The 13,245-nt window shown below is 48.8% G+C and overlaps 1 protein-coding gene across 1 annotated transcript in view; it reads right to left on the bottom strand.

Moving 5' to 3' along the window:
- Positions 1–7: 7 nt before the first annotated feature.
- The window catches only part of KIAA0141 (KIAA0141 ortholog), a 29,381-nt gene continuing 16,143 nt past the window's right edge, over positions 8–13,245 (bottom strand). The window contains exons 5-16 of the mRNA XM_015572601.1: positions 12,544–12,658; positions 12,325–12,448; positions 9,995–10,142; positions 8,909–9,070; positions 8,565–8,653; positions 8,378–8,474; positions 5,358–5,500; positions 3,953–4,111; positions 3,767–3,859; positions 2,933–3,098; positions 2,174–2,407; positions 8–1,231 (exon numbers count right to left, since the gene is read on the bottom strand). Coding sequence (XP_015428087.1) covers positions 2,175–2,407; positions 2,933–3,098; positions 3,767–3,859; positions 3,953–4,111; positions 5,358–5,500; positions 8,378–8,474; positions 8,565–8,653; positions 8,909–9,070; positions 9,995–10,142; positions 12,325–12,448; positions 12,544–12,658 — 1,529 coding nt within the window. The 3' untranslated portion in view covers positions 8–1,231; position 2,174. The remainder of the gene's footprint in view (positions 1,232–2,173; positions 2,408–2,932; positions 3,099–3,766; positions 3,860–3,952; positions 4,112–5,357; positions 5,501–8,377; positions 8,475–8,564; positions 8,654–8,908; positions 9,071–9,994; positions 10,143–12,324; positions 12,449–12,543; positions 12,659–13,245) is intronic.

Raw genomic sequence — 13,245 nt, 5'->3', positions numbered from 1 at the left:
AGAAACCTTTTTTTTTTTTGCAGAGAGATTACTGCACGGCACAGCTTAAAACCCCGAGCTTTAACCAATGCGTGCATGGAGCCCCTACCTGCACGGCCCCGTGCTAAGTGCTGAGGATACTGGAATAAAAGGAAGACAAGGCCCCTGCCCCATGGGAGGGCAGGGCGAGGCCAGTGTGTAGGGCCGTCCTGGAAAGGCAGCAGGGGCAGGGGAGGCAGTGGGGCTAGAGGAAGCTTAGGGCTCCAGCAATGACAGGAAAGTGACAGGACCACTGGAGGTTGGGGAAGGGGGGAGCAGCAGGGAGGGAAATGTGGACACTCCCCTTAACTCTTCCCACCTTTGAACTGGCCGAGCTGGTGGTCTTTCCCATCTGAACAGTCACTAAGGGTTTTGGTCGTCAGTCCCTCCCACACCCGACTCTCAACCACATCTATGCTATTGAACTTGGGCTCACATCCAGAAACCAGGGCACAGCTATTCACAAATTCAGTAATTGAAGTCATTAGCGTTGACTCAGAAATCATTTTTTCTAAGTCTCTCTCTTGGAGAAGCTTTTAAGACCCTTTAAATTGGTTAATGGAAAGTTTAGAGACGAGAATGGAGCCCAGGCTGTCAGTTCCCCGTTCCCGTCTCCCTGGCTCTCCCCAATACACTCAAGGGCAGAGTGATGAGATAATCCCATATCAGCTTTATTAAACCCCATGCATTTCTGGCACACCCTTCACAAGCAAAGACCACTCAAAATCCACACTCTCCTGCTCCAAGAGTCCAGGTCCTCGATCTCCATTCATTCCCGCACATCCACAGGATGATAAAAACACTTCCACATAAAATTACAGTGTGAACAGCACAGAGAGCCCTGGACTAGCAGTCAGGAGGCCTGGTGACTCATAAAGCCACGTAAACACGTATGCCTCCTCAGGTCCTGTCCACAGTGCAATGCCCACACCAGCCCTGCAGAGTCGCAGGGCAGACACCATTGCTCTTGGTCTACAGCAGAGGGACAAGGCGGTGAGTCAAGCTACTCACTGCTTCAAGGTGACGTGGCCACGCACAGTGACATGGCCAGAACCTGGGCCTCCACACACTCTCCTCCTCCTTACGGTGCTGGGGCAGGTACTTAAGGTTCTTTGGGAAGGTGGGTGGATGACTGGCCTCTTCTTTGGGACTCAAGTTGTGGTATCTCTCTGAGAGCCCACAGGCTCCATCTTTAGGGCTGAAGTGAGAAGGTCTGAAAAAAGTCAAACAGATACATCAGGGATTTAGGCAAGAAAACTCCTTACTTCCCAACCAGACACTCATGAATCCGCTGGAGAGGAACAAAAGCGAACTGATTCAGTGTTCCCCGCGTTTTAGCTGCTCATGGAACCACCTCAGGACTTTTGCCACCTCTCTGGATCTGTGTTCCCTTCTACGCAATGTCACAACACTTTCCTTGAACTGGATTCACTGTTCTTAATGTCTGTGAAACTATAATGTGCTAGTCACATTGTTACATGATATATTAAATATACACTAAAATAAAAACTATCAGTTTGAATACCAGCTAAAATCCTCTTGTGAGCCACCAGAGGCACACATATCAGATGCTGGCAAAAATATGATGTAGTCTTGGCCTGGCCGGCGTGGCTCGGTGATTAGAGCACAGGCGGCACTTGCTTGCGTGTGCGCGTGCGCGGCAACCAATGGCTGTGTCTTTGTGACATCAATGTCTCTCTCTTTCTCCCCACTCCCTTCCACTCTCTCTAAAAATCAATGGAAAAAATATCCTCACTCCTCTGGTGAGGATTAATTGAAGAAAAAAAAAGATATAGCCTAAGCTTGAGGAAACTATGGGGAGGGAGAAGGTAACTGATTGGCTCCAAGACAAAGGCCGAGGTGGGGACCTGGGTCTCTGGAGTGTTCAGTACCGTTTCTCACACGTCACTGAATGAATCCTTTTTGTGCACAGACCAGAAATGCCTGTGATTTAGCCACTGCTCATCTGTGAGGCTACCAACCGAGGGGAAAGGTCAACGTCATTTATTAGCCATGCACTTGAAATTGCTTGAGAACTTGGCTCCCACTTGATTTCCACCCTGGAAAGGCATACTGACCCCTATCTTTATTGCCATCCAACTTCTTCCCTGCCCTCCCCCCTGCACCAGTGAGAGGTACCAGTGACTGATCTCACCTTAGCCAAAACCCAGTCTGACGAGACTCCTTTCCAAGGAGTGTGGGGGGACAGCCACATTGGGGGCCTTGGGACTGGCTCTGAGATGGCCACTTCTACAGAGGAGGCCAAGGTTCCCCGTGCTCCAGGCATGTGGGAGGCACGAGGCTCCTGCCAGCAGGGTGTTCAGGCTGCAGAGGGAGGGGCTGGAGAAGGACTTCAACCCTGTGACTGCCAGGTCCTTGGGCCCCGAGGCTGCGAGGAGAGGTGAGAGTAACTCTTACTCATGCTGTATTCTTGGACTCCTATTTTGGAGCAAGGAATTCTGAAAGACTTGGTTCCCCCTGGCACTGTTAACCCACCCAGCCCGAGTGACTCATGGGCGAGCAGGGCTCTCGGAGCCCTCGCAGCGTAACGCAGGGTGCGGAGGCAGCCTCAAGACGTTGTGTCTCCTGGAAAATCACCAGGGCAGCTGCCATTTATTTAATACCTACCGAGTGCCTGCCTTGCTGAGCCCTTTACAGTCACCTTATTTAACCCTTACAACTACTGGGTGAGTCAAGTACTACTAGTACCTCAAAGTCAAAGGTGAAGAAACCGAGGCTCGAGGACATGGAGCCCAAGGTCAGTGACAGCACAGGGGTCAAAACAGGTTTGTCTGACTCCAAAAGCTGTGCTCTTACCCAACCACTGGGCAGGAAATAGCAAGGAGACCAAGAGCTATTGCCACCCCCTTCTCTGACGGGGAGGGGCCCTGTGGGCTTTGACCGGCACCTGCACCTGCACCTGCTGCCTCCATGGACAAGAGGGTCCGCAGCCTCTCCCGGGCAGGCTCATTCCCCAGAGCCGCTGACTGCTGGTAACATCGCACAGCCTCTCCCAGGCTCCTCTGCACACCAAGGCCCTTCTCATAGCAAATTCCCAAGTGGTACCTGCTCTGTGAGTCCTAACAGAGGAAACAGACAGACACACAGATACACACTGCTTGCTTTCATCCCTGAAACAAATGCTAGGCCATGCTGCCTGGATGCCAATGCCCCTGGTTCACAGACACCAGACACCCCCCAGCAACAGCTCGAGGTCTTCACTTCACGTGTCTTCCGGATCCCCTGGATTACAACACGTGTAACGATGCAACTTCTGTCTGTACAATTTACAACATGCTTTCACACCTGTTATCTTAGTCAGATCCTCATGTTTGATCCTCATGACAACCCTGTGAACTAGGAGATAGGCAGGCATTACTGTCCCAATTTTAGAGATGAGGCAACGGGTTTGGATTAATAAGTGACCAGCTCAGTAGTGCACTGGTTAATGTGTAACACCTGGCTCTGCGGGGGGACAAGCCCTGTTCTGTAGCATTCAGCAATTTCCATGGTGCAAATACTCTGGCCATCGTTGATTTTACATATAACAGCTCTCACAGCTGGTCTGCGCCAGCTCAGCACACCACTGGACGTGCGCAGGTCACATGCAAATCAGCAAGAGCTTGAAGCCGGCCCAATTCTCCGATCAGAAAGTCCCCTAAACAAAACAGAACTCAGTCCCAGCTCCAAAGTCCTCTCCTTTATCAGAGCGGGTCCCCAACGTGCCTGGAGAATGGAGATCTCATACCCCATTGTTGGCAGCAAGCCAAAGATACTGCACAGCTCTCTGCTCGTCCGAGTATGGCTCCTTGGTGAAAAGCACCCCGAGGAAAGCTTGGGCCTGTGGTCAAGAAGGAAGGAAAAACATATATTGGTCGCTGCCAGGCCCCACCCACCCCAGGTGCCCGGGAGAGGCCCCACCCATGGCACGCACCTCTCTCAAGCCTGAGTCTGCAGCCTGCTTCAGCATGAGCACTGCCCTCTGCCGCTCAGGGTCCCCCGAGGGGGTTGGGCCTTGTAGCAGGCACCTGGCGTAGCGGTACTGAGCCAGGCTGTGGCCCTGGCTGGCAGCCAGCTGGTAACAAAGGACCGCCTGAGGCAAAGGGAGAAACACCGTCACTGCAAGCGGCTTTTTCTTTGATTGAAAGTTTTAAATGTTATTTTAATTAAATAGTACATCATGATTACGGATTAGTCAGAAAATGCAGATAAGCCAAAGAAAAATTTAAATACAGATACAACGAAAAAATAGAAACATACAATCCCAAGAAATCCTGCCTTCTAAAGATCATTCTGTTAACATCTCAGTGTACAGCCTTGCAAATTTCTTCATATATATGCTTCCATATGTACACATATATACTATATATATTTACACACATAAATATGTGTCTAGAGCAGCCGTGGGCAAACGAAAGAGCGGAGGGTTCTCTTGCTCTCCCATCCGCTCCTTCACCAGCAGCAGTGTTCACATGGCAACGTCGGGAAACATGGCCGCAGCTCCTTCCGCTGAGTCCAGTTTAAGAACCCATTGTGGCCCTCGAGTCAAAAAGTTTGCCCACCCCTGGTCTAGAGGGAGAGAGAGAACTACATTCACTATTTTGTGACCTATTTTTTCATATAACAATACACCATGAATGTCTTGCCCAGACAATACATATAGATCTAGCACATTATTTTTAAGGCCCACGGAGATGTTATTAACCAATTCTCTACTGAGGAGACTTCAGGTTGTTTCCCTTTTCTTTGCTATCATATACAATTTTAAGAAATACATTATTGTATATAACATGTTTCTGTATTTGTTTTTTAAAAAATATATTTTATTGATTTTTTACAGAGAGGAAGGGAGAGGGATAGAGATTTAGAAACGACAAGAGAGAAACATCGATCAGCTGCCTCCTGCACACCTCCCACTGGGGATGTGCCCTCAACCAAGGTACATGCCCTTGACCAGAATCAAACCCGGGACCCTTCAGTCCGTAGGCCGACCCTCTATCCACTGAGCCAAACTGGTCAGGGCTATCTCGCTGTTTTAGAATTAATTAACCCACTTACTATAGTAATACTCTAGGTCCTGAGGGTATAGCTGCAAAGAAGACAGACCAGGGCCCGACCTATCTGAGTTTGGAATCTAAATTCCTAGAAGTTAGAGCTTTGTAAAAATGTTTCCCGCAAAAAAAAAAAGGGGGTGGGTGGGTGTAAAAAAAAAACGTTTCCCCGCACAGGTGGGAGAGAGACTGGACTTCCCCACACCCTGCCCACTGCCCATTTCCGGAGGACACTCTGGGCCTTGTGGCACAGGGGATGGGTCTGGGGACAGGAGAGGAGGTTGGTACCTTGCCAAGGTCCCTGGAGGTGCCTCTGCCATACTCATGACACAAGCCCTCGTTGTACTGTGCTTTGCTGTAGCCACGCTCTGCTGCTTTCTGGAAGTAGGAAAAGGCAGCCTCGTGGTTTCCATTCCTCACGTTCTCTGTCCCTGTAAGAAAGCACAGGGTGTAAACACTCACAGCTTCCCCTGGGAGCTTCCCCGCATCCGCAGCCAGGTACCCACAAGCTTCTTACTTTCTTTTTGGTGCTGGACATTTGCATGTATTTCCATTCTCCGAATATTTCACTGGTGTGCCATACACATCGGTGGGCTCTGCCCTCCTCTACACCATCCTTCTCTTGGCAACAGGATGCCGATTTCCTTTTGGGACTAGCCCTCCCCCGAGTGCTGTCAAGCAACGTGTCTCCTCTCTTCCCAACCAATGAGAACCTCCCTCAGATCTGACTTTTGATCTCTCTGTGACAGGAGAGAAACAGCTTTTGCAGTTTATTCTGAGGACAGCACTTTGAAGGCACTATAGGTACTGCCCCCTGGGTCCACGGGCTTCCCTGATGCCTGTCCGTTCTGAGGCTGGGCAGGTCAGCAGGTCTCAATAGACTCCTGTTGTGTTTTAAGTTAGCCAGGGTGGGTTTAGGCTGTTTGTGACCAACACAACCTCACACCACTGACACTGTTACTGTTGCTTTATGACAACACTGTGAGAGAGAATATAAGAGAGCAAAGACCTGAACTCAGGTGTGTCCAAAGCCCAGGTTCTTTTATCCTCCAAAGAAAAAGGAAAACAGGAGAGGGGCTGGGCACAGCCTTTGCTCAAGCTGTTTCTCCTTCCTGGGATATCTTTTTCTGCCTCCACCATCTGGCCTTCGCATCCTGTTTCTGCTCTAGAACCTGCAGACCACACTCGGGCTTGAAACACTTTTTTGGCACTTACTTAATATACGAGCTTTTTTCTCCAAACTAAAATGTTTCAAGAATATAAGCCCTGTCTCCTCAATTAGACTAAAATCCTGGAGGCAGATGCAGAAAAAGAATGCAAAAGAAATAACTTTGCATAGGGTGAAAGCTCTATACAAATGCAAAATATGATTATGGCTTATGCTCCTTTTGTGTTCTGTCACAGTGCTTAGCACTTGCTGAATAAATGAATATATGAATGAAGGAATGGGCAAGAAAATTCTCAGAAGAGACTGTCTGCCTATCAGAATCACAAAAAGCTAATGAGGCAGAATCCAGGTTGCATTCAGCCGGCAGTGAACTGAAGTCGCCTCCCTGCTGCCTGAAAACTCTCCCATCAGGATTCACAGAGTCCTCTTGTCCTTGAGAAGGCTCAGAGGGCAAAGGATCCCACCGTCCCCATCCCCCACACTGGCTCTACCCACATACCCAGATCCATCTACCCTTCTCAGTCTCCTCTGCCTCTAACCTAGACCAAGCCACCATCACATTTTGCTTAGTCATCAGCAACAGTTCAACCCAGTCTCCTGCTCCCTTCTCTGGCATCCCTTTAATCCACATCTGTCTACAGAACGGCCAGAGAGATCTTTAAAAAAGTAAATCAGATCATGTGACTGTCCTTCTTCCTGCACCAGTGTAAAACCCTCTAATGCAGCGGTTCTCCACCTTGGCTGCACATTAGAATCACCTGGGAATCTTTTTAAAATTCTGTTTTCTCGGCCTCATCCTCCAGAAATTCTGTTTCTTTGTTACTAATGCTGTGGCCCCACCCCATAACAAAGATACAGAATTTCCAGAGGATGAGGCCCAGAAATCAGGATTTTGAAAAGCTTCCCAGGTGCTTCTAATGTGCAGCCAAGGTTGAGAACCACTGCTCTAATGGCTTCCTGTCTTAGCAAATCCACACTGTACCATGGCTCAGAAAAGCTCACTTGATCTGGCCCCTGCCAGCTTCTCTGACTTCATTCTCCCTATGATCTCTAAGCTCCAGACACACTTATCTTTCTTTTGTTCCTCAAAAAGCAAAATCAGTCCTGCCTCAGGACCTTTGCACTTGCTGTTGCTTCTACTTGAAAAGCTGTTTCTCCAGATGGAAACAAGACTGGCTTGTTTTTGTTAATCAGGTCTCAGCTCAAGGATTTCCCATCAGTGAGGCCTTCCAAATTAAACGTTCCTTGCCCAAATTATGAACACACTCCCCTGTTTAATTTTGGCCATAACATTTATCACCATCTGAATTCTCTTTATCTGTTTGCCAATGTTTTGTTTTTTCTCTCCTTCAACTCACATTTTAGTTCCACGAGAGTAAAGGCTTTGATTGTCAAACACTAGATCCCCAACACCTAAAATACAGCTGAGGAAAAGGTGAATGCTCCATAAATTTGTTCTGAATGAATCCCAGCCTCACTCACCTGCCTACTAGACTCCAATAGATGCTGCTTGGGAGTCTGGGTCTCCACATTAGAAGGCCTGAAACTTAAGACAAGTCACTATGGAAACCAGGACACATTGTGGAGAGGCATCTGCAGTCTCCAGATGAGGGTAAGAAGTTCTTACTCATGCACTTGAGGGCCCGCTTCAAACCTCAGGAGCCTGTTCTTGCCTATATGTGGCAGAGCATGCAAGGTGTTCTCCAAGATTTATTTCCTCCTTCTTAATAGTAGGCATACGGTTATTCAGCTAGAGACTACATTTCCCATTCTCCTCTGTGATGAGGGTGGCTGTAAGCCTACATTCTGGGCAATGATTTGTGCAACTTCTCAGTCATGTCCTTAACGGGAAGGAGTGGCCCTTTTGCTTTCCCACCTTCCCCCCTCCAGCTGGCTAGAATATGGCAGGATTTAGAATAGCCAACTAGGACCTCAAAATAGGAGCCAGTTTGAAGAATGGCAAACATGTTTGAACTAGAATGGGTCCGTGACACCACAGTGCCCCCATACTAGATTTGTTTACCTACCTGGGAGAAAAGAAACTGATTTAAACCAATCCCTACCGTGACTCTATTTGACCTTCTTCATACCCTTTCCGTTTTCCCATCTGCCTACCTTGAGGGAGGGTCCATCTAGTTACCTAGGAAGTTGAAAGCGATGGAAACACTGAGCTGGAAGAGTTGCTGAATGGAAGTCACAGCCTCCTCGAGGGAAAGCGTTTTTGATTTATCTTGTTCCTGGGAAGAAATACAAAGACTCACCATGGGGGAGTTCACTGGGATTGCCACCTGCCCAGAAAGATCCAGGTGGCCAAATCTGGACAATACCTGCTTTTCACCAGTGGGCTGAGGCTGGGCTGGTTTTGCCTGGGAGCTGAAGCTACTGCTGGCATGCAGGAAGCTGACATCACTGGGATCTGCAAGGGAAAAGGCCGACAACCAGCCAGGGCAAAGGAGAAAGTAATTTCTCCTTTTCTCCCACTTTCCCAGTCTCCCAGCCCCTCCAGCCAGCACCACTGCCAGGGACCACAATAACCGTAAACTACCTCAGGAAGCCTGGGGCCTCACAGGAATGACAAGTCCCTTCCCTGGCATATACAACAAGAGATGTTCATCAGTCCAACTCCCCACCCCGCCCTGCCTTCTGCTGGTTCTAGGAGGAAGGGACATACCTTCCTCAGGGGGCTCCTGAGGATCAGCTGCTCTCAAGGATCCATGTGAGGAGGGGCTCTTGGGCTGAGCGGAGGGTTCTTCCTGGCCCAGCCCGGGTTCCCTGAGGCCAGTGTGTCTGGGAGCTGGGCTGTCAGGGCTGGGGAGAATGTGCCTCCGCAACGCTGGAAGAGCCGGCGACAGCAGTCACATCAGGAGGGGCTCAGTACAGTGAGCTCGGGGAAGTTTTGGGGACCAAAGGAAGAACCTGGAAACTCCTGTGACACCACCTTCACAGACCTCCTCCTCCATTTCCTTTGCTGGCTTCCCTCTGCACGGGCTTAGAGGGGCCCACATTTACGCTGACCTCCTGCCTGAAGTATAAATCACTCTTCTGCTTTAATCTTCCAGTGGCAAGGAGGCATCTACTTTATTTATTCATTGTTGTAGCCCCAGCACCTAACACTTTCTTGATGATAATACCGATAATGATGGTACCATAACAATAAGGGCAAGAATTTAAACTAATACTGAGCACTTCCTATGTGTCAATGTGTCAGGCACATATGACCTTGACATATATTAATTCATTTAGTCCTCCCAAGAAACCTATTTTTACCCCTTTTTATAGATGAAGAAACTGAGGCATAGGGAAGTTTAAAATGACTTGTCCAGGGACCCAAGACTAGTAAACAGCAGCTCTGGGGCTTGAACCCCAACAGTCTGACTCCAGAGCCTTAACCAATTGGCTTCATTGCCTCTGTACCCTGTTACATAATAACTTCTCAATAAAGATTCATTTATTAATGAATGATTGAGCAGGGAATGACCTAACTGGCTCAGGGTTAGACAGGAAGCCACACCCAGGATCTACAGTCTACTGCACCCCAGTGGGGCTCCATCCATGGAAGGTGATGGGAGGGCATTGGAGGGGAGGTGTGGCCCACACCCTGGGTGGATGGAACTTCCTCACATTCTCCTTCCTCTGACTTCAGATAGGAAAGTCAAGGAGCTGCTGATGGCTCTTTTCCTGAGGTGTGTCCAGAGATGCTTCCTGGCCCAGAGAAACTCCCAGCCCAGCCCTCCTGTCCCCGGGAATGAGAACTCACAGGAGCACGGATGCCACAGGGGAGAGGAGAGGAAACAGTCCAGGGGACTGCGCCAAGAGCCGTGCTCCGCTCGCCGAGGTCCTGCTGGCAGCGATGCCTGGAAGTGGATCTGCCTTGCCAGCTGCAGGGCCAGCACAGCCAGAGTGCCCTGGGAAAGACAGCCCATCGGGGACACAGCTGTCACCAGTCAGCCCGTACAGTCCTAGCCTGCAGCTCAAACATCACTTCGAGAAGCTTTTCCTGACCCCTAGTGGGGGCAGCTTCCACTCCACACCCTCACAGCACCCAACTTCCCCTGGGGAACCTTGATTGTACTGGTACCTAAGCAATCATCTCTACAATTATTCCACTAAGGTCTGACTCTCCTGTTAGTCTTAAAGCACCACGAGGGCAGCAGGAACCATGTCTGTTTTCCTCACCAATGTATCCCCGGCACCTAGTAGGGTGCTAAGATATACATGCTGAATACACGCATGAGCGAGTCACTGAATAGTCTAAGCAGGCAAAAAGATAATGTGGTAAGTTGGGGCTTTGCCACAAATGCAGGGACAGGACAAAGTTCCCCACCAGGCTCACTCTCCTTCTCTAACCTGGCACAACTCTTCCCTTCCCCTCGCCCTGACCAAGCCACCCCACCACACACATCTTCATAGGTGCAGGCTTGTTCAAAGTGTCTCTTCTTCAACAGGTCTGCAGAACACCTGAGCTAGCTCCTACCCAGCGCTGCTTGGTTTTCCCTTCCCGTTCCTATATACTGAAAGGGACATACAAATACTTAGTGTTGCAACAGGAACTGGGCACAATGACAAATAAGACAGACACAGTTTCTGCTCCAGTGGAGTTTATCATATTCATTGATGGAGAAAGGCAAAAACCCAAATACACAGAGAAAGAACTACAAATTATGCTACAGGAAACAAATCAGGGTTTACACAGAGTGTAAGGAATCAGGGAAACCCTCCCTATTGAGGTGACGTGTGAGCTGAGGCCAGAAAAAAGAGAAGGTGCTGGCATTGTCAATAAGAGGGTTATGTCCCAGGCACTGAGGAAAGCTTGTGCTCAGGCCCTTTCATGCGGGCAGCAGTGACAGGGCTGAGAGATGGCATCAGGACACCTGGGATCTAGGTCCAGTTTCCAAAAAGACCCTGGGGGATCACCCTAGGGTTTGGATCTTTGGCAAAATGGGAAACCGCTTGCCCTGACCGGTGTGGCTCAGCTGGTTGAGCGTCCTCCTATGCGCCAAAAGGTTGCCAGTTTGATTCCAAGGGAGGGCACATGTCCAGGCTGCAGGCTTGGTTCCGTCTGTATGTGTACCAGAGGCAACCAATCGATGTTGCTCTCTCACATCGATGTTTCTCTCTCTTCCTCTCTCTCAAAAAACTAAAAAAATCAATAAAATCTTTTTTTTAAGGGAAAATGCTCCCCTCTCCAAAGTGTGTTATGCCTCTAGTCCACAGCTTCCCAGACAGAAGTACCCCTGTCATGGGAGACACTCCAGGCTCAGCTCTGCTGATGACACCCATTTACAGATGAGACAACTGAGACTCAGAGAGGTGAAGTCATTTGCCAAAGTTCACAGCATTAAAGTGATAGGGATGAGATGTGACAGACACAAGAATGATGTGTGTGCCAACTTCATTCAAAATACCTTATAAGAACAACCTGTAAGGCAAAGACTCTGCTCTGCTAGATTGAGCATCTGATTTTATAGATCAAATTCAACAAATATTTATTCAGCAACTGTTATGGGCCAGGATCTGTACTAGGTGCTTTTACAAGCCATACTAGGTGCAGCAACCAAGCTATGGAGCATGGTAGGTAGGAGTATGAACTCCAGAGTAAAATATGGCTCCTCTACTTAAGAGCTGTGTGTCCTTAAGCATGTTACCTAAAGCTTCACAGCCTAAGTTTCCTCATCTATAAAATGGAGATATTTCCCTTGCAAAACTTTTGTAAGGATTAAATAAGATAAGACACATATAATACTTTTCTTTAATAAAAAAAATTAGCTATTTAGCATTATTTATTGTAAGCTCATGAAGGCAAAAATCCTATCTACCTTGTTCTCCACTATTTCCCTAGTGCCTACCAAAAATGCCTGGCTCAGAGGCATTAAATAGAAGTTTATTGAATAAAGGAGGAATAAACACATGGAGGGCAGGGGATGGGGAGTGTGGCTCTATATCCCTAAATATGCTCCAAAGTCACGAGTTACTCAAAATGTGAGTGTGGGCACAATGATGCCCTAGCTCCTGTTTCTAGACTATACATCCACGCAGGATCATTCTCACCCACACTGAGGGGACAGGACAGGACTGAGGAAGCCTTACCCACGATACGGCATCCCACAAGGTGTTCGGGGAGACACGGCCAGACATCCACTGGAAGGCATCCTTCCATCCATGGGACCGTGGGCCCCTGCTTGTGCCTGGACCTGGGCCATGGGGGTCTGACCTAGATGATGTAATGGCGGTCATTAAGTTCTGTCCCAGGTAAGAGGGAGAGGGGGGCCAGGAGAGGAGACGAGTGAGGGGATGGCGGTATCTCACCTGTCAAAGCTTGGCACAGAGACCAGCAGAGTCGAGGAGGTAGCTTGAGACCCATCTGGGCTGGTGGGCTTGGGGGTCACCCCCCGGAGGCCAGGCCCAAGCAGACAGTGAAGAGCTGTGCAGAGCAACAAAAACCAGTCACCTCTATATAAACAGAATTGAGGCAACAGCAGGCCCACCCATCTTCCCTTTGATACTTGGAACCCCAGCCCAGGAACCCAGGGATGTCTGGCATCTGACTCTGCAAAGGTTCTTAAAGGATACATGTGGGAATTTTTTGCCTAATACAGACTCTAGGGTGCCACCCCAGGACCAATAAGCCAGATATTTCTGGGTGGGGCATCTATATTTTGTTGCCCTTGGCAATTCTGATGCCCTCCTAGGACTGACAACCACTGTTCTACAATGACCAGGCATTCATACACAAATTGAACTCTAGCTCAATATTTGGAGCAGTTTCTAAATCCCGCCTTTTCATTGGCTCTGCCTACGCCACTGGCCTCTACACCAGTGGTTCTCAACCTTCCTAATGCCGTGACCCTTTAATACAGTTCCTCATGTTGTGGTGACCCCCAACCATAAAATTATTTTCATTGCTACTTCATAACTGTAATTTTGCTGCTGTTATGAATCGTAACGTAAATATCTGATATGCGGGATATATTTTCATTGTTACAAATTGAACATCATTAAAGCATCGTG

Source organism: Myotis davidii, unplaced genomic scaffold (assembly GCF_000327345.1).
Source record: "Myotis davidii unplaced genomic scaffold, ASM32734v1 scaffold89, whole genome shotgun sequence".
Lineage (NCBI taxonomy): Eukaryota > Metazoa > Chordata > Mammalia > Chiroptera > Vespertilionidae > Myotis > Myotis davidii.
The sequence above is the reverse complement of the archived record's forward strand: the minus strand, read 5'-3'. Positions and strand labels throughout refer to the sequence as shown.